The sequence below is a fragment of the Hypanus sabinus genome, chromosome 27 (assembly GCF_030144855.1).
Source record: "Hypanus sabinus isolate sHypSab1 chromosome 27, sHypSab1.hap1, whole genome shotgun sequence".
In the NCBI taxonomy this organism is placed as follows: Eukaryota; Metazoa; Chordata; class Chondrichthyes; order Myliobatiformes; family Dasyatidae; genus Hypanus; species Hypanus sabinus.
Genome location: NC_082732.1, coordinates 40040487 through 40066765, shown reverse-complemented (window position 1 = coordinate 40066765; position 26279 = coordinate 40040487). Strand labels below are relative to the sequence as shown.

The 26279-nt window shown below is 46.3% G+C and overlaps 1 protein-coding gene across 1 annotated transcript in view; it reads right to left on the bottom strand.

The window, feature by feature from the left end:
- Nucleotides 1-9901: 9901 nt before the first annotated feature.
- The window catches only part of gpr157 (G protein-coupled receptor 157), a 40261-nt gene continuing 23883 nt past the window's right edge, over nucleotides 9902-26279 (bottom strand). Inside the window, exons 3-4 of the mRNA XM_059952292.1 lie at nucleotides 25200-25394; nucleotides 9902-12387 (exon numbers count right to left, since the gene is read on the bottom strand). Of these exons, the coding sequence (XP_059808275.1) occupies nucleotides 12220-12387; nucleotides 25200-25394 (363 nt within the window). The 3' untranslated portion in view covers nucleotides 9902-12219. The remainder of the gene's footprint in view (nucleotides 12388-25199; nucleotides 25395-26279) is intronic.

Below are 26279 nucleotides of genomic sequence, written 5' to 3'. Positions count from 1 at the left end.
GTATACATCTATACCGTCAAGTGAGACAACGTTTTTCCAGACAGTGGTACACATAACACACATATGGCACACAATAACTTATAAAGCTAAGGATAAAATCTACAGATCAATTATGCATAAATTAACAAAGTGCATTCATTAATATTGTAAGCCACAGAACAAATTAACCAGTCACACTTTGAATACAATGTGGCACAAAGTCCAGAAGCCTAATAGCCTGAGAGAGGGAAATGTTCCCTCTCCTGACCGTTCTCGTCTTTATGCATCGGAGTCTCCCACCTGACGGTAGGAAGTCAAAGAGGATACTGGATGGATGGGTGGGATCCTAAATAATACTAAGCACCCTGCATACGCAGAGCTCCTGATAAATGCCCCTGGTGGATGGCAGGGTTGATAGAAGCACTTAAAGGGAATCTGAGGGGGATCTTCTTGACTCAGAGGGTGGAGAGAGTGAGGAACAAGTGGAAGTGGTGGATGCGGGTTCGAAGGCAGCATTTCAAAGTGAGTATAGATGGGAGAAGTATCCAGGGCTGTAGTCCAGCTGCACGTCAGTGGAACTAGGCAGAATAATAGTTCAGCATTGAGTAGATGGGCCAAAGTGTCTGCTTCTCCGTGACTCTCTGATTCAAGTCATTTTAATAGCTGTGTTACTGTGCCTCACAGTTATTGTATTTTATTTAGATATACAGAGCGGAACAGGTCTTCTGGCCCACAGAGAGTGGTGGGTGCCACTGAAAGGGACAGAAGGGCCTATTCCATGCTGAGTCTCTAAACAAGCAAACAGTTTAGGGATAATAATGCATATCTCATTGTTATTCTGATTCATTGTCTCCCTTACACCCCTCAATAAAGCAGGGATGTTTCTCAGATTTCTGATACCATTGGGTCTTTTAAGAGAATCTCAGATAGGTACACGGAGCTTAGAAAAGCAGAGGGCTATGCAGTAAGGAAATTCTAGGCAGTTTTGAGTCGGTTACATGGCTGGCACAACATTGCGGGCCGAAGGGCCTGTAATGTGCTGTCGTCTTCTATGTTTTCCCCAATTTTACCCCAGCCTAATCACTGGACAATTTACAATGACCAATTAACCTAAAAACCAGTACGTCTTTGGACTGTGGGAGGAAACGGAGCACTCAGAGGAAACCCACGTGCTGATGAGAGGAGTGTACAAACTTTCTTACAGAACTGAACTGCAAAATCTGACCCTTGCAATAGGGTCTCACTAACTGCTGCATGACTGTGGTGTCCAGTGTGAGGTTAATAAAGATGCAGGTGGGTAACAGTTGGGAGCGAGTTGGGGAGGTGAAAGGGTCCGTGAATGCGGGGGACGAGAAGCCCAGAGCCAGCTGACACGTGTGAGTGCTGGGAAAGGCTTTGGCAGATTCCACCGGCAACCGGACTGATGTGAAGAGGCAGTTGCCTCATTCCACCAGTCACCCCGCAGGGTCGGCCGATGGTCCAGAAAATAACTGAGATGGGCGCTGCCCGGCACAAAAATGCACTGCGACAGCCGTCGATGAAGCTCAGGGAAGAAAGGGAAGCTGAGGGCAGGGTGTGAAAACTCGCCACACCACACAGAGGGTGGAACCTTCCCAATTTAACCCCAGCCTAATCACAGGACGACTTACAACAAGCAATTAACCTGCTAACCGGTGCATCTTTGGAATGCTGGAGGAAACTGGAGCACCTGGAGGAAACCCACATGCTCATGGGAAGGAACGTACAAACCTCTTACTGCCAGTGCTGAAACTGAACTCTGATGCTCCAAGCATCACGTTAATCGCTAAGCTACTGTGGCAGCTACAGAATCTATTGTGTTTGTTGGGCATACTGTTTATACAGAACGATTCATTACACAGTGCTTTGAAGCAGAACATTAACAATGCCAAATTAAGTGTCAAAGCCACTGAAAAAGTGCAGTGCAGGTAAACAATAAAGTGAAAGCTCATATTGAGGTAGATTATCAGATTAAAAGTCCATTTTATCATACAAAAGGTCCATTGAAGAGTCTGATAACTGTTCTTTCATGGTGGTATGAGCTTTCAGGTTTTTGTATCTTCTGCTCAATGGGAGGGGGAAGAGGAGAAAATGTCTTCAAATGTGGGGCCTTTGGTTATATTGGCTGCTTTACTGAGGTAGTAAATGTAACTTCACAGCTCAGCTCTCCGGGAAGAGAGAGAAAATCCTGGGAATTCTCAGCACGCCAGTCAGCCTCCATGGTGAGGAAACTGGTCAGCATCTTCAGTTGTTCAATGGCTCCATTTAATATCAGAGAATGTATAGAGTATACAACCTGAAATTCTTACTCTTCCACGAAACTTCCACAAAAACAGAAGAGAACCCCAAAGAATGAATGACAGTAAAACATTAGAACCCCAAAGCCCCCCCACCCCCTCTCACACACAAGCAGCAGCAAAGCATCAACCTCCCCCCCTCCCTCCCCAACTTATTTCAGTGGGAAGCATCAGCACCCAGCACCCTCCGAGCATGCAATGGCAAAGCCCCCAAAGAGAGACCAGGATCTACAGTCCAAAAAAACTAATAGTTCACCCAACAATTCAACCTACCACAGGTGCTCTCTCTCTCTCTCTCTCTCTCTCTCTCCCTCCCTCCCCCTCCACTCTCTCTCTCCCCTCTCTCTCTATCTCCTCTCTCTCTGCTCTCTCTCCTCTCTCTCCCCACTCTCCCTCTCACTCCTCTCTCTCCCCTTCTCTCCTCTCTCTCTGCCTCTCTCCCTCCCCCCTCCACTCTCTCTCTCCCCTCTCTATCTCCTCTCTCTCTCTGCTCTCTCTCCCTCCCTCTCTCCCTTCTCTCTCTCCTCTCTCTCCCCACTCTCCCTCTCACTCCTCTCTCTCTCTCTCCCCCCTCTCTCTGCCTCTCTCTCTCCCCCCCCCCTTACAGTGCCTGTTCTGCACTGTATCTCTAAATAAATAAAAATAGAAGAAATAAAATGTGATGGAATTGTTACAGTCAGCTATAAAATATACAGGAGGCATATAGCTTTGGCTGACTTAGTGAGAGTGAAGAAATAACAGCTGTCGTGCTGTGTTACCACAGTTGGAGTGTGAATCACTTAATGGCAGGCAGTCTTTGGCATAACAGGTACTTACGTAGAGTCCATCACACCCCAGGACATCTCTATTCTGATGCATACTTTGTACAAGAATGATGAAAAAAATGATAGATCAGCTGAGCTTTATGTCCACCCAATGCTCACTCACTCAAAGCAAATTTAAAAATCAGTGATAAACAGGAGATTGTACAGAAGCTGGAAATCTGGAGCAATAGACACAATCTGGAGGAACTCAGCAGGTCAGGCAGCATCTAGGGAGAGGAGTGAACAGCTGACCTTTCAGGCTGAGACCCTCCATCAGGACTTCTGACGTTACCAAGTTAACAGTGTGGGGGGGGGGGTGGTGGCAGGAGGGAGAAGCACAAGCCGACAGGGTCGGGGGAATGTAGGTAGGTGGGGGAGGGTTTTGAAGTGAAAAGCTGGGAGGCGATAGGTGTAAAAGGTAAAGACCCTCTTGCCTCTGGCTTCAGCCTCCTTCCTTGGACTATCAGGGACTTGCCGCTGACCGCTTTTTGGACTATGATTCTGCAGGTGCTGGAAATCCAGAGCAACACACATGAAATGCTGGAGGAACTCCACCGGCAGGGCAGTATCTCTGGAAATGAATAAACAGGCGACCTTTCGGGCCCTGATTCTTCATTGGGAGTATCTCTGCATTGTCTTTACTTATCTCTCTCTTCACTGCTTTGTATAATTTATGGATAATCGGTGGTAAGGAAGGCAAATGCAATGTTAACATTAATTTCAAGCCTAGAATATAGAAGCAAGGATGTAATGCGGAGATTTTATAAAGCATTGGCCAGATCGTATGGAATATTGTGAACAGTATTGGATTCCTTATCTAAGAAATGGCATGCTGGCATCGGAGGAGGCTCACAAGAATTATCCAGGGAATGAAAGGGTTAACACATGAGGAGTGTTTGATGACTCTGGGCCTGTACTTACTGAAGTTTAGGAGATTTGGGGGGGGGGGGGGTTTGATCTCATTGAAAGCTGTCGAATATTGAATGGCCTCGCAGACATTAGTGCACGGACGGGGATATCTTGTTTCCTCCAGCCAGGAAGTCTGGGACCAGAAGGCACAGCCTCAGAATGAAAGGACGACCCTTTTAACATGAGAACTTCAGTTCCTTGAGAACAGAGATAAAAAGGAATTTCTTCCGCTAGAGAACGGTGGCTCCGTGGAATTCACTGCCATAGACACGGTGGAGGCAAAGTCATCGGGTATATTTAAAGTGGAGGTTGATAAGTTCTTGATTAGTAAGGGAATCAAAGATTACAGGCGAAGGCAGGGGAATGTGGTTGAGATAATAAATCAGCCATAATTGAATGGCAGAGCAGACTCGATGGGCTGAATGGCCTAACTTGGCTCCTATATCTTATGGTCTTATAATTTATATTGTGTGTGTTGACTGTGATGCCACTGCAAGTTTTTTTTATTGCATCTGTATCTCACTGGTGGTATGGAGCTACATCTCTACCAAAGGAGGTGTAAGGCACTCCTTCCCTCCACTAGCCTGCAGGTCACCCTTGGGCAAAGAGTGACAACTACATAGTCCCCTCCCCCACCCCGATCGGGGTGATGTGAAGCCATGGGAGCAGGTTGTGGACGGTCATATGAGCAGCCGGCGAACATCACAAGTCCTGGTTATGCGACCACTGACACCAGGCAGACAATCTCTGAAGAGTATTGATAATGGCTGGGGTCACCCATCTTGTAAAAACACTGCCCAGAAGAAGGCAATGGCAATCTGTTTCTGTAGAAAAATTTGTCAAGAACAATCATGATCATGGAAAGACCATCATACGACACAGCAAATAATGAATGGATCTCACTGTACTTTTGCCTATGCCAAAAAAACTAATTGACGAGCTTTTATTTTGGATCTCTCAGGACCTTGAAGGGGGGGTAAAGAACCACCAGCCTTGCTGGGACAGTTGGTCTTCTCTCATTTATAACACGTTGTATGCTTGCATGCTCAGGTCAGGCCGCCAAAGAAACAATACACACAAAGACGAAGTGTTCTGTGGTAAAAAGCTCTGTTATCTGCACTGTCGATAACTACGCTTATTGATTGATAGTTGGTCCATCCACTCCACTGATAGCAGCCCAATTACATCTCTGACATTGTCACAGAAACAGACTCTGCAGCCCATCTAGTCCACGCTGAGCCATTTAAACTGCCTACTCCCCTCGACCTTCACCGGCACCACTGCCCTCCACACCTCTGCCACCCTCATACCTACCCTAACTTCTCTTAAATGTTGTAATTGAGCTCACGTGAGCCACTCATGCAGGCAGTCCATTCCACGTTCACGACCCTTTGAGTGAACAAGTTTCCTCTCATGTTCCCCTTGAACTTTTCACCTTTCACCCTTTACCTATGACCTCTATTTGTAGTCCCACCCAAACTCTGGAAAATTCCTGTATGTATTCACCCTGTCTGTATGCTTCATAATTTTGTATTTCTCTATCAGATTTCCTCTCAGTCTTCTACGTTCTCAGTCCTGATGCTTTGTAAGGAGCAGGTAACCAACCTCTAGTCAGCGCCAGCTATACCAGTTCCATGCCCGTTTCCTTCAATTTCCAACCCACTCCCCACTCTCACATCCTTCTAGTTACTCTTACAAAGAGATGGAGCCCGTTTGGTATCGGAATTGGATTTGGTTTATTGTTGTCACACATGCTAAGATACAGTGAAAGACTTGTCTTGCATATTATTTATTCAGATCAGTTCATTACACAATAGGACAATAACAGAATGCAATTGAAGTGTAAAAGCTACAGAGATAGTGCAGAGCAGGTAAAAGATAAAGTTCAAACTCATAACGAGGTACATTGTGTAGCCACAGGCCAATTTACTGTACCAGATTTCAATTCTACTTCCTATTCCCATTCCAACATGTCAGTGCGTGGACTCCTCTGAAGCAACAATAAGGCCACACTCAGGTTGAAGGAGCAACACCTTATATCCGTCTGGGTAGCCTCCAACTTGATGGCATGAATGCCAATTTCTCAGACTTCCAGGAATTGTTCCCCTTCGCCATTTCCCATTCCTATTTCCCTTTCTCACCTTACCTGCCCATCACCCCCCTTTGGTGCTCTTCCCCATTCCCTTTCTTCCAGCCTTCTACCCTCTCCTATCAAATTCCCCTTCATCTCTTTCACCTATCAGCTTCCCAGCACTTTATTTCAGCCCTCCCCTCTCCCAGTTTCACCTACCCCCCACCACCTTGTACTTCTCCCTCCCCTCCCCCCTCCTTACTCTGACTTCTTTTCCTTTCCAGTCCTGATGAAGGGTCTCGGCCCGAAATGTCGACTGTTTACTCTTTCCCGCAGACTCTGCCTGACCTGCTGAGTTCCTCCAGCGGTTTGTGTGTTGCTTTGGATTTCCAGCATCTGTAATTTTCTTGTGTTTATTCTGCAAGAAGTCCAGTCAAGAGCCTGATAACTGTAGGCCGGAAGCCGCCCTTGAGCCTGGTGGTACATGCTTTCAGGCTTTTGTATCTTCTGCTCGGTGCGACAGGGAGGGAGGAAATGTCCACAGTGCTTGAGGCCTTTGATTATGCTGGCTGCTTTACTGAGGCAGTGAGAGGAAGGGGGGACTTCGTATTTTCTGCCTCCGCCCTCTTAGTAGAGGTCACAGTTTTAGGAGGTGCTGTTAGAGGCTCAGAAAGCACCCTTTTTATTATTCTTTTCCCCACTTTGCAGTTCCTCACTTGAATCCGAACTCTGATCATCAGCAGGTTCCAGTATTCGGTTTCAGGGTGGCATACTGGCACTCTCCAGCAGGGGGCACTAGTCACCAGTCAACGAAGGGGCTGCACAGAAGTGTGCGATACCTCCCCCTTGCCCCGCCCCGGAAGCAGTAGGAGTTTCTAAGGGGATGATAAATATAAAGGGGGCAGTAGAGGGTGGCATTTGTTAGCGGGAGGATAGGTGAGGGGTTATAGGCTCAAGTTTTAAAAAATATATTACTTATAAACCTTGATTCTCAGCATCTCATAATTGATTACAATTATCACATAATCACCTCATCTCTTGCTAATAGTACTCGGACAGCAGAGTGGTTCGCACAATCTGCAGATTCCAGCCGCTGTCTGTAAGGAGTTTGTACGTTCTCCCCGTGACTGCGTGGGTTTCCTCCGGGTGCTCCAGTTTCCTACCACGGTCCAAAGATGTACCGGCATGGTACGCTGGCGCCAGAAGCGTGGCGACACTCGCAGGCTGCCCCCAGCACACTGATTTGATTTGACGCAAAGCGGTGCATTTCACAGTATGTTTCGATGTACACGTGGCAAATAAACTAATCTTCATCTTTAAAAAGGTTCTTGGATGGGGAAGAGGTGGTGGGATTAAGTGCAGGCCAATAGCACCAGCTTGGATCAGATGGGGTGAAGGGTCATTTTTGACCCGTATGACTATGACTCTACTCTCTGGCAGCAGTTCGTGCAATCTCTTTGCGGCACCGGTTGTAAGATCGGGGGCTCAATTCTCACTCAGATTATAAGCTCCTGGTGGGGATGTTCACTAATTGGCTTTGACAGATCGTAATTATCATCAGCTTTCATTAACCTTTACAGCGGCTCAGTTTCCGGCAGAAAATGCGCGGTCACCCTGCATTGAAGTCGGTGCTGGCTTTGACACCGACGCTGCGGCACAGAGGGGTACAAAGGCAAACCTGGACTCCCCCTGTTTGCTGCCTGTGGCCACACCGCTGGGGAGGTTAACATTCAGCTTCAAAGCCGCATGAACCGGCAGCCTCACACTGAACTTGACCTGGGTGAGAAGCAAAAAGTGCTGTTACTCAATGGCCATTTTCAAAATTGATATGGATACCCATAGGGGCAGCTCTAATTTCACCTTGCTTCTCGTTATGTGTAGCTGTGGCAGAAACCCTCACCCTAATATCGATCCTTCAGTGATGCAATTGATAGAACTTCAGCCCCAGCAGTTAACCCTTCAACCATCAAGCTCCTGAACCAGAGTGGATAACTTCACTCACATCAACACTGAGGTCCCAATGGATTCCATAACCTACGGACTCACTTTCAAGGCCTCTACAACTCTCGTTCTCAGTATTATTTACCTATTATCATCATCTTGTTTTCCTTTCCGTATTTGCACAATGCATTATCTCTTGCACGTGTTGTCTTTGTGTGTGGTTTTCCATCGACTCTGTTGTTTGCTTTTATTGTGAATGCCCACAAAAAAACAACTCTCAGAGTAGTAATATGGTAATAATATAGTAGTAATATAGTAATATGTATTTTGGTAATAAATTTACTTTGAATAAGGGATATAAAACAGAACAGTTCACAAGAATCTGAATGGGAAAAGACGGCACACAACGGCTGTGAGAGTATAGATAAAGATGAAAGAAAAGCTTTATTTGTCTCACAAACATCAAACAGTGAAATGTGCCGCTTGTGTCAAATCACATCAACGGGAACTGGGCTGTGGCCAGCCCGTACGCTTCCAGCACGCCAACAACTCACTAAGCCTAACCCGTTCATCTTTGGGCAGTGGCAGGCACCCGAAGGAAACCCCACATGCTCACGGGGAGAACACACAAACTCCTTAGACAGCGGCAGGAACTGAACCCCAACCTTATGGCTGGCACTGTAAAGCATTGTGCCCCTGTGCTACCTCGAGCAGTCGCAGAATGATACAGCACAGCAACAGGCCCATCGGCCCATCTGGCTCATGCTGGCCAAGATTCCCATCTAAGATAGCCCTACTTGCCTGCACTTGGCCTGTTCCCATCAAGAACAGTTCCTTTCTTGCAACCCTCACATTCTGGAGCTGACCTGCTCAACCCCAACGCGACCTCAGTACGGACCACCATGGACTGGCCAGCAACTGTGGATTTCCTCGCCACTAATATCTTGCGCAGTCAGATTTCCTCTACTCTATGGTATAACTTTTATGTCTAATTAATATCGTGCTGTCTGTAGCTACATGCCTGAGATACTGCACGTTATTCACTGTCCTTGTGCGCACGCGATAATAAACTCGACTTCGAGTTTTACGATGCTCAGATCAAAGTAGATTTATTATTAAAGTACATATGTCACCATCGGGGCACCACACTAGCGTGATGGTTAGCGTGATGCTATTGCAGCTCGGGGCGTCCGAGTTCAGATTTCAGTTCCAGCGCTGTCTGTAAGGAGTTTGTATGTTCACCCCGTGATCACATGGGTTTCCGCTGGATGCTCCGGTGTCCTCCCACCGTCCAGACGGACCGACCGGTTAGTAAGTTAAATGATCATTGTAAATTGTTCTGTGATTAGGCAAGTGTTAAATAGGTGGGTACCTGGACATTGCAGCCCATTGAGCCAGAGGGCCTGTTCCACACCGTAACTCCACACGAATAAATAAATAAATAAACTACTTCGAGATTCATTTTCTTGCAGGCATTCACAAACACAACCGGCTCAAAAGAAACTACATATAAAGACCGACAAGCAACCAGTGTGCAAAAGAAGATGAACTGTGCAAATAAAAAAAAATACCGACGGCACGCGTTGTGTCCATAGGTTGTGGAATCAGTTCAGTACTGGGGTGAGTGGAGTTATCCGCACTGGTTCGGGAGCCTGGTGGCTGAAGGATAATAACCGTTCCTGAACCTGGAGGTGTGGGACCCGAGGCTCCTCGATGGCAGCAATGAGAAGAGCGCTTGGCCTGGATGGCGGGGGTTCTTGAAGATGGATGTTGTTTTCCTGTGACAACACTCTTTGTAAAGCTGGTGAGGGCTTTGACTGTGAAGGATTGACCAATTTTTGTAGGCCAATCTTCTATTGCACTAAGAAATTGAGAAAACAACATGCAATCTAGCAAAAATACTTTATTACTCGAGACAAATACATTACATACTTCTGCAATAGAAACAAAACAATGTCCAAAATTTATCCACAAATCCATTGAGAAAATAGGTCTGGTTTCCCAAGGAGTGATGGATCATTTTCTTAGTAAAGCATCCAAGTGAAACAAGTTACGTGATATTTAGAAAATTCTTTTACAAAATTTTAAGATGAAATATATGAAAGAATTGCCAAGATGGGTGAGCTGATGGGTTTGCAGATACTGGTAGTGCCATACTTTTAGGAATCAAAGTTCACCTGATACAAGTGTGAATCACTGAGTTAGTTCCAGACCTACTGAGGAGGAGCTCACATGACCTCAGGTAGGAAACTCAGAGCGAAACTTCTCACCAGGATAGAGTGCAGTTATCGATAGCACACTTACTTTGACACTGTTAATACAAAGACTGAGCAAACCTTGGTTTGATTTTATTCTCAAGCGTAGAAGACGTTTCCTTATAGAGAAACACGACGAACAACCAGTTTGTAACAGCAAAGTAATTTGGTCCAAACCTCCCCTATGGATCTGGGGAAGAGGCTGTTTTGAGGTAATGCGAAAGAGGCATGGTGCCCGTGCTGACAGATGGGGAACAGGTGTGTGGTGAAGGTAATTCAGGGTCAAATGTGTAACATTATGCAAAATTATTGCACTCCGTCGCTGCGTGACACCGATGTACAGACAGAAAGAGGAGATTCCTCAAGTTCATCTAGTGGTGCTTGATGGAACTTCAAGGACCTGAAGAGCTTAATTAAATATCAATCCGCCTGCCGTGGGACCTGCAGAAACGGCTTCATAGCAACGGGTAACAAGAGCCCTGCACTGACTAATTGGGGGGGTGGGTGGGGGAAGAGTTTAATCTTCCTTTCAGACTGTGACAATGGAAAATTGGTTGCAATTTTCTTCTGGGGCTCTGGGTTGAACAGGTTGTTAATATTTCAAACATCCAGCAAGTCGGCCAATCACAGTATCAAACTGGGGCCCCAAATGAGATGAAAATTTTCAAGCATTTTAATCACAGGTGTAATATATTGATACATGAGTGGAGGTGGACCAATGTCATTCACTAAGTAGTGTTTAGGTCTTTGAACACCATTTTAGATTATAATTAACTAGAACAGTTCACTGGGCACACTTGCCCAATTTTCTTTGACTAGATACAGGGCACATTCAATATTCCTCCATCAGGAGCCATTATCACAATGTAAATCTCTCAGAATGTGAGACAATTCAATGCTTTGTAAATTTTTATTTCCCCTTTCCACACCACCTTTAAGTTTTGCTTCAGATTCCCTCAAAGGCAAAGGATATACGTCAGCCCTAAGCAGGAGCGTGGCTGACTCCGTCAGCGCAAGATGAAAAGACTGGTTGCTGGACAACGAGCTACTCAAAGTGGTATTAAACTCTTCGTCTGTCACGTGAGCACAATGCTTGTATGCAGAATATTTGTTACTGCAGGGAGACAAGGCAAATTCAAGATTGAGATCTGCTCAAAAGATTAGGAAAAATAAAGAAAACAAGCTTTTGTTTAAAAAGATCAAGAAATGGTGGAATTCTTTAGAAAGATTAGTTCGAAATATATAAATCACCATTTATCAGTGTTGACATTATAAATAAGAGACATCAGTCCAAATTCCCCGCAGCCTCTCGGTACCAACAGGCAGAATGTGAATAAGGCTAAATAGACTCCATTGAGGATGATACATCAGAATCAGAGAGAAACAAGGGGGCTCAATGGGCAACATTGTTCAGAATACTTGCTTGAACTTTAGGTAAGGAAGGTAATGCTCAAAGTGGCATTATGAAGAAAAGTTGGTAACTCCTGAACCGGTTAAGTAGAGACCTATAACTAGCTGCATAGCCCCTTTAACAAAATAACTAGCAGTGTACACCAAAAGAAAACACACTTTCAACCTCAGTACAATGAGGCACAAAGAGAGAATGGGAAGGGAAGGAGGGAGGGGGAAGAGAGAGAGGGAGAGAGGGAATTCCTTACAGAATACAATACTTAAACTTAACTAGGATATAACTGGATTTAAGTGGATAGAGGCACTGTGGTTCTGAAAACACCCCACTTTGGTAGTTCAAATGGCTGGACAGTCCTAGCTCCAGCTCCTGAGCATTCTGCAGCAAACACCACCGATAAAAGTCGATCTTCGTCTTCAGCACAACACGAGCGAAACTACCCTGAACTTAGTGCAGTGTATGTTGTACTCTGGTGTTCTTGGGAAGAGGTGACGGTCAGCTGGCTGCGATGCCGTTGGAGAGCACGGGGCCGGAGCAATCACGGCGGCCCTTCCCTGCAGTTGTTCACTGTGGCTTCCTGCGGCACCGCGTCACCCTCACTCTTGCAACAGCTGCACAGACTGGAAACCAGCCGGGACCGAACTGCTCGAGTGCACAGCACGAAAGTTATGCAGTTGGCTGCTCCTTGAAAGGTGTTTCCTATCCCCTGGTAGAGAGAGAGAGAGAAACGTCAGCAGGTTGAAACAGTGCCATCATGAAGTTCCTGCAGACAGCCAGTTCTGTGCAAGGTATTCCTGTCAGCTGCTGTCGATAGCTCACGGGGTGCATTCCTATCATGACTAGAGCTTGAAAGTCACTGTTTACAAATGCACCAGGATGCCCAAAAGGAGTGACATAAACTCAATGGCCGCTTTATTAAGTACACCTGCTCATTAATGCAAATATCTAATCATGTGCCTGCAACTCAATGCATTAAAGCAAGCAGACCTGGTCAAGAGGTTCAGTTACTGTTCAAACCAAACATCAGAATGGGGAAGAGAATTGACTTCGACTGTGGGGTGATGGTTGGCAGATGGATTAGTTTGAGTATCTCAGAAACTGCTGATCTCCTGGGATTTTCACACACAACAGTCTCTAGAGTTTACAGAGAATGGTGTGAAAAACAAAAAAACTCCAGTGAGCGGCAGTTCTCAGAGGAGAGGTTGTGGTACACAGGTAGAAAAAGGGAGGAGGTCCTGAAAACAGAATACAGGGAGTTAGGAAAAAAGCTGAGAAGCAGGACCTCAAGGTTAGTAATCTTGGGATTGCTGCCTGTGCCACGTGACGGTAAGGACAGGAATAGAATGAGGGGGCAGTTAAATGCGCAGCTGAAGAATTGGAGCAGGGGACAAGGAGAAAGATTTCTGGATCATTGGATCTTCTGCCAGGGCAAGTGGGACCTGTTCAAAAGGATCAATTTCCTTGCAGGCACCTTAGCTAGAGCTGTTGGGAGTGGTTTAAACTAATATGGCAGGGGGATGGGAACTAGAGTGACAGAGCTGAGGATGAGCCTGCAGGTTTACAAGTAGATGATGTAATATGAATCTAAGGAAGGACAAGCCAACAATTGGGTACAACTGCAGACAGAGCAAAGAGTTTAGTTGTACCACAGAGGCAAAATTCATTAAGGGGAGAGAATGCAGGACTGACGGTGTTGTATTTAAGTGCGCATAGCATTCGGAATAAGGTGGATGAACTTGTGGCTCAATTAGAGATTGATCGGTATGACATTGTGGGCATCACTGAGTCGTGGCTGAAAGAAGACCTTAGTTGGGAGTTTAACATCAAAGGATATACTTTGTGTCGAAAGGACAAGCAGGAAGGCATGGGCAGTGCTGTGGTTCTATCGGTAAGAGATGGAATTACGTCTTTAGAAAGAGGTGACGTGGGGGTCCAAGAATGTCAAAACTTTGTGGGTGGAGTTAAGAAACTGCAAGGTTAAAAAAAACATTACGGGAATTATATACAGGCCTCCACATAATAGCAAAAATGTGGAGTTGAGATTGCAAAGGGAGCTGGAAAAGGCAGGTAATAAGGGCAATGTCACAATTGTAATGGAGAACTTCAATATGCAAGGGGGTTGGAAAAAACACTACAAGATGGCTTTTCAGAGCAGCTTATGCTCGAGCCTACTTGGGGATGGCTTTCTTAGATTGGGTGCTGTGTAATAACGCAGATTTTATTAGTCAGCTTAATGTAAAAGAAATCTTAGGAGGTAGTGATCATAATATGATTGAATTCATACTGCAATTTGAGAGGGAAAAGCACAAGTGACATGTATCAGTATCGCAATGGAATAAAGGGAATTACAGAGGCATGAGAGAGGAGCTTGCCCGGGGGATTGGAGGATGGAGGAGGATACCGGGGGGGATGACGGCAGAGCAGAGGTGGCTGAAGTTCCTGGGAATAGTTCACAAGGTGCAATAGGTATGTCCCACAGAAGATGTTGTTCTTAAATGGCAGGGTTGGGCAACTGTGGCTGACAAGGGAAGTTAAGGACTGCATAAAAGTCAAGGAAAGGGCATAAAAGGTAGCAAAAGTGAATGGGAAGTTGGGTGATTGGGAAGCTAAAATCCAACAAAAGGCAGTTAAAAAAACTATAAGGGAAAAGGCGAAATATCAGAGCAGACTGGCCAATAATATAAAGCAGAATAGTAAAAGTGTTTTCAGTTATATAAAGAATAAAAGTGGATGCCAGAGCGAAGGGACTTGGGGGTCCTTGTGCAAGACTCCCAGAACGTTAATTCACAGATTGAGCTGTGGTAAAGAAAGCAAATGCAATGTTGGCATTTATTTCAAGGGGAATAGAATATAAAAACAAGGAAATAATGCTGAAGCTTTATAAGACACTAGTCAGGACACACTTGGAGTCTTATCAACAGTTTTTGCCCCTTATCTCAGAATGCGTTGTCATTGGAGAGGGTCCAGAGGAGGTTCATAAGGATGATTCCGGGAGTGAAGGGGTTGTCATATGAGGAGTTTTTGGCAGCTTTGGGCCTGTGCTCACTGGAATTTAGAAGAATATTTGGGGATCTCATTGAAACCTAACCAATGTTGAAAAGGCTAGATAAGGTGGATGTAGAGGGGATGTTCCCTCTGGTGGGGGTATCCAGAATTAGATGGCACAGCCTCAAAACTGAGTGGTGACCTTGAAGAATGGAAGTAAGGAGGAATTTTTTTATCCAAAGTGTGGTGAATCTGTGGAATGCTCTGCCACAGACAGTGGTGAAGGCCAAGTCCATGGGTGTATGTAAAGCAGAAGTTGATAAGATTCCTGACTGGTCGGGGCATCAAGGGAAATGGTGAGAGGGCAGGTGTATGGAGGTGAACGGGATCCAGGATCAGCCATGATGGAATGGCAGAGCGGATTCGATGGGCTAATTCTGCTTCAATGTCTTACAGTCCTGTGGAGGATTGCCAGACTGGTACAAGTTGACAGGAAGGTGACAGTGACTCAAATAACTGTGTGTTACAACAGTGGTGTGCAGAACAGCATCTCTGAATGCACAACACGCCAAACATTGAAGTAAACGGGCTACAGCAGCAGAAGCCCACACCGGGTTTCATTCCTGTACCTAACAGAGTGGCCACCGAGTTAGAATTAAAGACTTCAAGTCTAACAGACAGGCATCAAAACTGGCACATAGCAGAAGCTGTGTTGTAGAAACGGGGTAGAAGTGGAGGAAGTGAGCAGTTTTAAGTTCCTAGGTGTCAATATCTCTGAGGACCTAACACGGTCCCAACATATCAATGCAGCTATAAAGGCAAGACAGTTGCTATATTTCATTAGGAGTTTGAGAAGATTTGGTGCATCACCGAAAACATTTGCAAATTTCTACAGGTGTACACTGGAGAGCATCCTAACTGGCTGCATCACTGTCCGGTATGGGGTGTGGGGGAAAGGGGCTACTGCACAGGATTGAAATAAGCTCAGCTCCATTAATAGCCTCCCCACCACCCAGGACATAGAGCGATGCCTCGAATAGGCGGCGTCCATCATTACGACCCCATCACCCAGAACATGCCCTCCTATCATTGTAACCATCAGGAAGGAGGTACAGAAGCCTGAAGGCACACACTCAATGATTCAGAAACAGCTTCTCCCCTTTGCATCCAATTCCTGATAGACGTTCAACTCATGAACATTTACTTTTTACTTCTATTTTTTAACACTACTTATTTAACTATTTAATACATACAGTAATACTGACTAATTCACAGTTTTTTTGTATATTATCAGTATTGCATTTTACTGCTGCTGCAAGGTTAACAATTGTCACAACGTACACTGGTGATATTAAACCTGGTTCTGATTCTAGTTACAGGGGTCCCAGTAATTCCCAAGAAGTTAGTATATAGTAGAGTGGACTACATCCTCTCACAGAACTGAGTTCCCATAGTTCAAAACGAGGACGGGCATAGATCGGAATCAGTGATAGTTCAAAGTACATTTATTAAAGCATGTACACATTATACAACTTTGAGATTCATCCCCAACAAGCAGCCATGAAACCCAAAAGAATCCATTCAAATAAAAGTTGTCAAACACCCAATGTGCAGAGAGAAAAAGACAAATCGTGCAAGCAATAAACACAAGCCAATAGCGTTCTGAACTGAAGGCCACAAAGAGAGTCCGTCCCCAGACCCCGAGTTCGGATCTCGAGCTGAACTGGCCCGTCCCTTCACCTCGGGCCCTAATACCCTGACCTTCTCAATCTGGCCCAGCACCTGAACCGTCATCCCAACATCAGGTTCAGTCACTTGGATATGCTGTGGGACCTCGACACCACCACTGCCTCAATGCAGCCTGTACCCGACCTTTCCCCAGGGAAGCAACGTGCGGGGTAACACCATGGGATCGAGGGGCAATAGCTGTTGGAGATGTTGGTGGAAGTTGGTTGTGTAGTGGCTAATAAGAGCATCATTTTAAGGTGTTTGGAGTAAAGTGTCGGGGGGGAGGGGAAAGTCTGAGGTAGGTTTTAAACTTTTTTTTAATACACACTGAGGGGAACTTGAGGGGAAATTTCACTCAGAGAGCGATGAGCGTGTGGAATGAACTGCCAGCAGAAGTGGTGAATGCAGGTTCAATTTCAACATTTAAGAGGAATTTGGATAAGTACACGGACGGGAGGGGTATGGAAGGTTATGGTCCTGGAGCAGATCGATGGGACGAGGCAGATTGATGGCTTGGTAAAGTCTAGATGGGCCGAAAGGCTTGTTCTGTCCTGTGATATTCTATGACTTGACTCTGAGTGCATGGAATGCCCTGCCAGGGGTGGTGGTAGAGGCAGATACACTCGGGACATCTTAGAGACTCCTCAGGACAACAGAACAATGAGAGACTATGTGGAAGGGAAGGGTTAAACTGATCTCAATGTAGGCTCAAGGCTGGAAGAACATTGTGGACCGAAAGCCCTTTGCAGTTTATGCGCCGTGCTCATCATCCCAAAGTAATATCGGTGAACAAAACCGAGTAACCTTCAAAGTCCAAAGTAAATTTTAGTTTAAGCTGTGGGGCTTCACTGTGATCTGTGCAATCAATAATCTGTAACGTCCCGTTTGGAGTCGAGATGTTGAACCGTCTGTACGGACTGGCATTTCTGTGGTGTGAACTGAAGTCTCAGGGGTGCAGGATAGTTGTGGTGTGGCGTGTACGGGCCGGATTGAGGTGGTGGGACCTGGGCCTGAGAGTGGGGAACCAGCCCATTTTTGGTCATTGCTGGATGGACTTGGAGGCGATTTGATAAGCTAGAACCAAGGACAGGCAGAGTCAAGGTGGTGGGGTCCAGGCACGTACCCAAGAACAAGGAAAGGTCTGTAGTTTGATTGATTTAAGTGACGGGCTGAATTGCAAAGATTGGGTACAGGCTGAATCGAGGTGGCTGGGCCCAGGCCTGAGAGTGTATCGAAACAGCGGGGCCTGTGTCCGAGAGCGAGGAATGACTTGAGATTTGGACGATTTAAGCATTGGAGCAGATTGAAAAGGTCATTGTATCGGGGACTGAGGTCAGGGCTGGCTGGTGTTCAGCTCACTGCTTTGTAAGGCTTAGTCACCTCTGCACTGAACCAAGGCTGTGGCCTGCAACTAATGGGCTCCTTAATCAGCTGCAGTGACTCCTGGCTTCGTCGCCTTGGACTCACTTTCATGAACTTCAGTTTTATTGCTTGCATAACTAGTTTTACTCTCTCTGTACATTGGGTGTTTGACTGTCTTTCTTAAAATAGGTTCTATTGGGTTTCTTTGCTTCATGGCTGCCTACTAGGAGACAAACCTCAAGTTTGCGTATACTGTAGTACATACACTTTGATAATAACCTGTAAGACACTTGAAGGGTATGGATAAAGTTGTGTCTAAACCCCACGCACAATGCTGACTGCTAAGAGAAGTGGATCTGGTGGAGACAGAATTAGAAAGCCACAGGCAGAATTCTTGCTTTCTGCTTCACAGCTGTCTTTGTGGACTCTCTGAACTTCTCCTTTGTTAATCTCCTCCAGCACACACTCTGGCAGCTCCTTCCACAGACAGACCATCCTCTGCTCCTCAGGTTTATTAAATCTCTCTCCTCTCACTTCAACCAACCTAGTTCTTGATTCCCCAAGCCTGTGGGTGGGGAGAACGACACCCTACCCATTCCCCACATGATTTTATAACACCTCTACGATCTCAGTCTCCTGTGATGCCACGGAGCAAGTCCCAGTCTGTCCAACCTCTCCCAGTAACTCGGTGCTTCAACTCCTGGCAACATTTTGCAAACTTTTTCTGTACTCCTTCCTGTTTAATAACATCTCCCTCAAACTAAATGTCTGGACTTCAGAAGGGACTGTCCTGAGTCCTGAGTGACAGTAGTTTAGTGGTGACCATAAAAAAACCATCCAGCTAGTAATCTGAAACACTTAACTGCCAGTCTGTGAAACATAGCAGAATTGATCGTGGTTCGGAGTCAAGCATAAACACAGGATACCATTACAGGCAACACAACAGCAACCAACAGTTTACAAGACCACAGTGCAAACAGCTATGAGAAATCAACAACTAGCAGAACAGTCACATGCGCAAAGCCGTGTGAATGTTATCAAACTTTTTTTTAAACAAAACTACAATAGTTTATTTACATGACAAATACACAAAGCATATCATCAAATATTTGCTGGACAGTGAATAAATTCAATTTAAAATATGATTACTACTGTTTATAAAACTGTTGATTCTCTGGTGGGGGGGGGGGTGACCACATGCTCCCTCTCCCAGGACAGCTGGGCACGAACGTATCCGTGGAAAAGAAGCTGGCAGTCGGCCACGGCAGAGCCCTTGACCTTCCGCCTCCTAGACCCGTGAATGGCTGCCTTGGCCAGGCCCACCAGAAGATCGTCCTCGTGACCCGCCCAAACTTCAATAAGTGTGAACAGACTGAATAGTCATCAATGGAACAAGGAGAGCTGAAAGACCATTTAATGGATGTTGTGCCAAGAGAGTCTTGTTGAGAAACTGGAGAGCTACAGGAAAGAGGTTTCAGAGATGACGTGTCGTCCTGATGGTGACAGATTTACAGTGTCTCTCTGATGGCAATTTGTTGAATAGATGATGTCAGTGACTGATAGCTGCTGATCTTCTCCACCGACTGAACCATTTGCTGCAAGCTGGACTTGGCAGCAGAGACTCAAACGGTGAGAGAGGTGGCCGATTAAAAATCCATCAAAGTTTCCTAAGCTGGTGTAGGGAAGACCATCTCTGCTGGTGCAGGGAAGACCATCTCTGCTGGTGCAGGGAAGACCATCTCTGCTGGTGCAGGGAAGACCATCTCTGCTGGTGCAGGGAAGACAATCTCTGCTGGTGCAGGGAAGACCATCTCTGCTGGTGCAGGGAAGACCATCTCTGCTGGTGCAGGGAAGACAATCTCTGCTGGTGCAGGGAAGACAATCTCTGCTGGTGCAGGGTAAACCATCTCTGCTGGTGCAGGGAAAACCATCTCTGCAGGTGTAGGGAAGACAATCTCTGCTGGTGTAGGGAAAACCATCTCTGCTGGTGTAGGGAAGGCCATCTCTGCTGGTGTAGGGAAGACCATCTCTGCTGGTGTAGGGAAGACCATCTCTGCTGGTGCAGGGAAGACCATCTCTGCTGGTGCAGGGAAGACCATCTCTGCTGGTGCAGGGAAGACCATCTCTGCTGGTGCAGGGAAGACCATCTCTGCTGGTGCAGGGAAGACCATCTCTGCTGGTGCAGGGAAGACCATCTCTGCTGGTGCAGGGAAGACCATCTCTGCTGGTGCAGGGAAGACCATCTCTGCTGGTGCAGGGAAGACAATCTCTGCTGGTGCAGGGAAGACCATCTCTGCTGGTGTAGGGAAGACCATCTCTGCTGGTGTAGGGAAGACCATCTCTGCTGGTGCAGGGAAGACAATCTCTGCTGGTGCAGGGAAGACCATCTCTGCTGGTGCAGGGAAGACCATCTCTGCTGGTGCAGGGAAGACCATCTCTGCTGGTGCAGGGAAAACCATCTCTGCTGGTGTAGGGAAAACCATCTCTGCTGGTGTAGGGAAGACCATCTCTGCTGGTGTAGGGAAGACCATCTCTGCTGGTGTAGGGAAGACCATCTCTGCTGGTGCAGGGAAAACCATCTCTGCTGGTGCAAGGAAGACCATCTCTGCTGGTGTAGGGAAAACCATCTCTGCTGGTGTAGGGAAGACCATCTCTGCTGGTGTAGGGAAGACCATCTCTGCTGGTGTAGGGAAGACCATCTCTGCTGGTGTAGGGAAGACTATCTCTGCTGGTGTAGGGAAGACAATCTCTGCTGGTGCAGGGAAGACAATCTCTGCTGGTGTAGGGAAGACCATCTCTGCTGGTGTAGGGAAGACAATCTCTGCTGGTGTAGGGTAAACCATCTCTGCTGGTGTAGGGAAAACCATCTCTGCTGGTGTAGGGAAAACCATCTCTGCTGGTGTAGGGAAAACCATCTCTGCTGGTGTAGGGAAAACCATCTCTGCTGGGCTTTCCTCATGATGCTTACCCCAGTTCAACGTATTGGTAATGGTAGTCCCCAGGAATTCGAATGACTGGACCTCAGGCACAACCTGACCATTAATTTCCAAAGGGAAGTAGGCAGGGGATTGTTGACAGAAGTTGATCATCACTCCATTATCTGGAGAGTGTTAAGCGCCCAAGTTGTTGTGAGCACACCATGCTGCAGGGCTGTCTACCTCTCTCTGATAGCAGGTCACATCATTATTAGAGATGAGACCATCTACTGTTCTGTCATCCACTAACTTTAAAATGTAATGGATTTGTCGTTACACTGCCCTGGGAGAGGGGATAAGAATTTAAAAGCAAGGATGTAATGCTGAGGCTTTGAAAAGCACTGGTGAGGCCTCAACTGGAAGTATTGTGAGCAGTTCTCGGACCCTTATTTAAGGAAGGATGTGCTGACGTTGGAGAGGGTTCAAAGGAGGTTCACGAAAATGATTCCGGGATTGAAAGGCTTATCGGATGAGGAGTGTTTGATGGCTCTCTGAGCCGGTACCGACTGGATTTCAGAAGAATGAGAGGTGACCTCATTGAAGCCTATTGAACATTGAAAAGCCACAGTAGAGTGGATGTGGAGGGGATGTCTCCCGTGGTGGGGGAGTCTAAGACCAGAGGATACGGCCTCAGAATAGAGGGACATCCATTTCCACTGGAGATGAGGAGCAATTACTTTTGCCAGAGTGGTGAACCTGTGGCATTTGTTGCCACAGGTGGTTGGGGAGGCCAAGTCATTGGGTGTATTTAAAGCAAAAGTTGATAGATTATTGATTGGTCAGGATATGAAGGGATACAGGGAGAAAGCAGGACACTGGGACGGAGAGGGAAATGGATCAGTCATGATGAAATAACAGAGCAGGCTCGATGGGCCAAATGGCCTGATTCTGCTCCTATATTTAATGGTCTAACTGGCAAACTTCCATCTCCAAAGGATATCCGATCTTACCTGGTCTCACCTACCTGTGACACCTTGTCCACCACTGTGGTCAGCTTTTTAACGGCCACCTCGATTCAGGGCAATTCAGAATGGAAAATAAATGCCAGAGTAAGTTCAAAATAAATTTATTATCAAAGTACGAGAGTGAGAGAAAGAGAGTGGATAAACGTTTCCTCAGTACTGTAGTAATTTTATGTATTGCACTGTACTGCTGCCACAAAAAGTACTATTTCATGACATTCTGATATGGGTCTCTATTGTGAACTGAGAGAGGGAAGGACACGGAGAGGGGAATTATGGTTGGGAAAAGGGGAAGGGAGAAGAGATGGAATGTGAAGGAACAGAAAGACATTTTGTATGATCAATAAGCCATTTGTTTGGAATTAAATGATCTTGCCTGGCGTCTCAGGGCTGGGTGTGTCTGCACACACACCACCCCCCACCCCAGGCACTCCTCCTCTGCCACCTGTCCTACTACTCTCCTGCGATGCTCATTCTCAACATACTTTGCTCACACCAGATTTACAAATGTGTTCTCCGCTCCACGTTGACAAATACAGTATGGTGCAAAAGCCTTAGGCACTCCAGATATTCTGAGACCTTTGCACAGGACTGTATTTGTCAACATGGAGCAGAAAGTGAGTGGGTGTATATATAAAAAAACTTTTGCACAGGACTGTAAAATCTCCAGATTCAATTTCTTGCAGGCATTCACAGTAAAACAGTAGAATCAGTGAAAAACCACACACAGAGATGGACAAACAACCAGCAGTAGAGGCAGGGACAATAAGGTTTAAGAGACATTTGGACAGGTACATCGAAAGGAAAGGTTTAGGAGGATGTGGGCCAAATGCGGTCAAATAGGACCAACTTGGACAGGGCATCTGGGTCAGCACAGACCAGTTGGGCCAAGGGCTGTATGACTCTACTCCTGGGGGTATTTGTGTCCCTAGATCAGTGGTCCAGAGCTTCAAACCTTAACCACAAAAGGTTGCAGCCCCAGTCATGGTGGCCTGGATTACAGAGCAGTCATTGTCTGCTTGTCCTGTCATTTTGTGAGTCACATGCAATTCCCATAAAAGTGCTGACAACAGAGGTGGGAAAAAAAATGCACTTTCGGATGACTTTATGAGGTGTTCGGCAGAGAGAGGTTGCTTCCCCCCCCCCCCCCCCCACCCCCCGCCAACTAATGGAAAAAATGCTCCAAAAATGTTGCTGAGGCAATAGGAAATGTCAGCTAAAAATAAAAAACACAGCCTGAGGGCCGTGGATAGACGAGTGAATTGAGCTTGTGTGGTTATGATCTGCAGCCCGCTGCTCATGGGGTGGAAACAGCTGATCAGAGCCCTCAAAGACAGGATAGAATAGATGGAAGGTTGCAATTGAAGACTGTGCAGGATTTTGCCCACTGGCACTGGAGCAGTAAAGCACCCTTCACTGTTAAATCGTCATTTCCCTTCACCCATCAGGCTCCTGAACCAACATGGATAACTTCACTCACCTCAACTCTAACCTGATTCCACAACTTATAGACTAACGTGTTTCCTCATTGGCACCCACGGACCAAATGCTTAATGGTATTGGTCCATGGCATAGCGCAGGTTGGCAACAGACAGATAATACTGAGAACATGAGTTGTACAGTCCTCGAAAATGAGCCCATAGTATAGCGTCACTTTCAAGGACTCTATACCTCATGTTCTCAGTATTGTCAGTCTGTCTGCATTGGCACAATCTGCCTTCTTCTGCACATTGATTGTCAGTGTGTGTGTGTGTGTGTGTGTGTCATTTTTCATTGAATCTATTGTACTTTGTTCCACCGTGAATACTCGCAAGACAATGAATCTCAGGGTAGTATACAGTGACGGATATGTATTCTGATAATAAATTTACTGTACTTAGAAGTATTCAGGAGGACAACAGCTGAAAATTATGTACAATTCAGCATTTGGCAATGCCTGACATTCTTAATGCTACGTCTATATGTTCCTATTCAAATGGAAGGGGTGTACCGGGTGTCCAGAGAGGGGTAGTACCTCTGGTGAAGGGGCACGTCATGTCCATCCTGGACGGTTCACTCAGCTTTGGACTCCACCAGACACTCAGCTCTCAGCACTGGCTCCAAGTAGCTGTTTGCATGCAACAGCGGTCACACCGCCGTACCCTGCTTTGACAGGTGGGCCAAAGCAGGTGAGATAAGGACTCGCCTGTCCCAGCATGCAAAGTTAGCGCCAGTGGACTGGGTAGACGAGATCTACAGTGAGATCCAATGGCCAGGAAGCTGGTACTGCAGACTGAAGAGAACCACAGAACATTACAGCACCAAAACAGGCCTTTTGGCCCTTCTTGGCTGTGCCAAACCATTTTTCTGCCTAGTCCCACTGACCTGCACCTGGCCCATATCCCTCCATACCCCTCATCCATGTACCTGTCCAAGTGAGCCCGCATTTACCACTTCACCTGGCAGCTCATTCCACACTCCCACTACTCTCAGTGTGAAGAAACCTGCCCTAATGTTCCCTTTAAACTTTTTCCCCCTCACCCTTAACCCAAAGCCTAGGAGACATCATGCCCATCCACTGCAAGCAGGTCAAACCCCAGTCCATGACTTTTACTCATACCACTCGATTTGGACTTCTGAGGTCAGGAGAGTGCAATTGCTTTTCCACTTTAAAAACTCTCTCTTGCAGGTTTCCTGTTATTGTCGGACATGACGGACAACTGCCAGATAATCGGAAGCTTTACAAAACAAACAGAACTTCATTTATTCAGAGAGCAGGCTAAGGGTCTTAAATCTGCCTCCAGAATGAATGAGCTGGTGGTTGTTCTATAAACAGCTTCTAGTGGTGTAGATATTTATGTATGAAATTGTGCTGATGACACACCCTCTGGCCCACCACATCCTTGCCAACACAAAACCACCCATTCAACCCAATCCCATTTTGTTTCCGTCTTCTGCCCTCTAGTCGGGCAGCCTTTCACTGATTCTGTTATCTTCAGTCTATAGCTTTAGAGTATATGAAAGTACAAGAAAATGAATCTCAGGGTTGAAGATGAGAAAATCTGCAGATGCTGGAAATCCAACAACAGACTCTGCCTGGCCTGCTGAGTTCCAACAGCACTTTGTGCGTGGTGCTTGTATATGTGACTCTGATAATAAATTTACTTTGGACTTTAATCCATATGTCTTGGGAATGCAGGAGAAACCAGAGCACCCGGAAGGAACACACGGGGTCACAAATACCCCTAATGTATACGTCTCTACCCTCACTCCTTACGGACAGCGGCAGGAATTGAACCGAGGTTGCTGCGCTGTATTAGCATTACACTAACCGCTATGCTGCGGGTGCCACCCACTTTATTCTGAATTCTTGCTGTTCTACCTCAATGCACTGTGTAATGATCTGATTGGTACGAAAAGTATGCAAGACAAACTTTTCACTGTAGCCCAGTGCATGTGACAAAAGCAAGTTGATACACAACCACAATCATCAGAGGCTCGGGTCTTGGGGTTCCCACCGTACTTACATGTAACACTACTAGGACTTGGTTCTGCACAGCAGCAGCATTGTAGAGTGTCAGTATGAACCGCACCGTGCTCCACATCCGAAGGAAGATGAAAATAATAGGTATAATGGTCATCTTTCGGTCAGCAATCGAAGACCTCGGGTGATATCTGGAACTGCTGATGAGGATTGGGCGATACTCTGACAGGGCTTCGTGCTGGGAAATGAAAGAAAAATATGTCAGCTCCTCTGGAGGGAGGTTTTGGTGTACAGTGGACACCTCACCGGTATGGACAGGGTCAAGAACACTGGAGATACCGACTTCCTTCTGTGTCAAACGATCTGTTAAATGCAGGAGGGTCAATGCACCAGACATCCTTCACCTGACATGTTTATCACCAGGAGAGACATCGACCCAAGAGTTATTCAAACAGTTCTTATTTTCCCAGGACAGAAGTGGTTAATGCAAGGGGGCATAATTTTATGTGATTGGAGGGAAGTATGGGAGGTGGGGTTGGGATGTCAGAGATATGTTCTTTACACAGGGAATGGTGGGGACGTGGAACTCCCTGACACGGGTGGTGGTAGAGGCAGATACATTTTGAGCACTTTAGAGACCCTTAGGTAGGCACATGATCGATTGAGAGATGGAGGGAGGAGTTAGATTGATCTCATATTGTGGGCTGAAGGGCTTGGACTGTGCTGTAGTGTTCTATGCTCTTGAGTTCAATCAAAACCATTTCAAAACACATAGGTTAGCTAATTGGAGTACTGTGTTCCAGTTCTGGTCACCCTGCTATACAAAGGAGGTTATTAAGCTGGAAAGAGTGCGGAGAAGATTTATGAGAAGGTTGTCAGGACTCAAGAGCCTGAGTCACTGGCAGAGGTTAGCCTGATGAAGTGACTCGGCCTGAAACGTCGACTGTTTATTCATTTCCATAGAATCCTCCTGACCTGCTGCGTTCCTCCAACGTCTTGTGTGTGTTACTCGGGAGATTAAGAGTACAGTTTGTTAAGTGTATGAAAGACTGATAGCTCCTTGCCATATATCACCTGTACTCCTGTGTGCTGACAATATTACGTCAGCTGCAGGAGACAAACA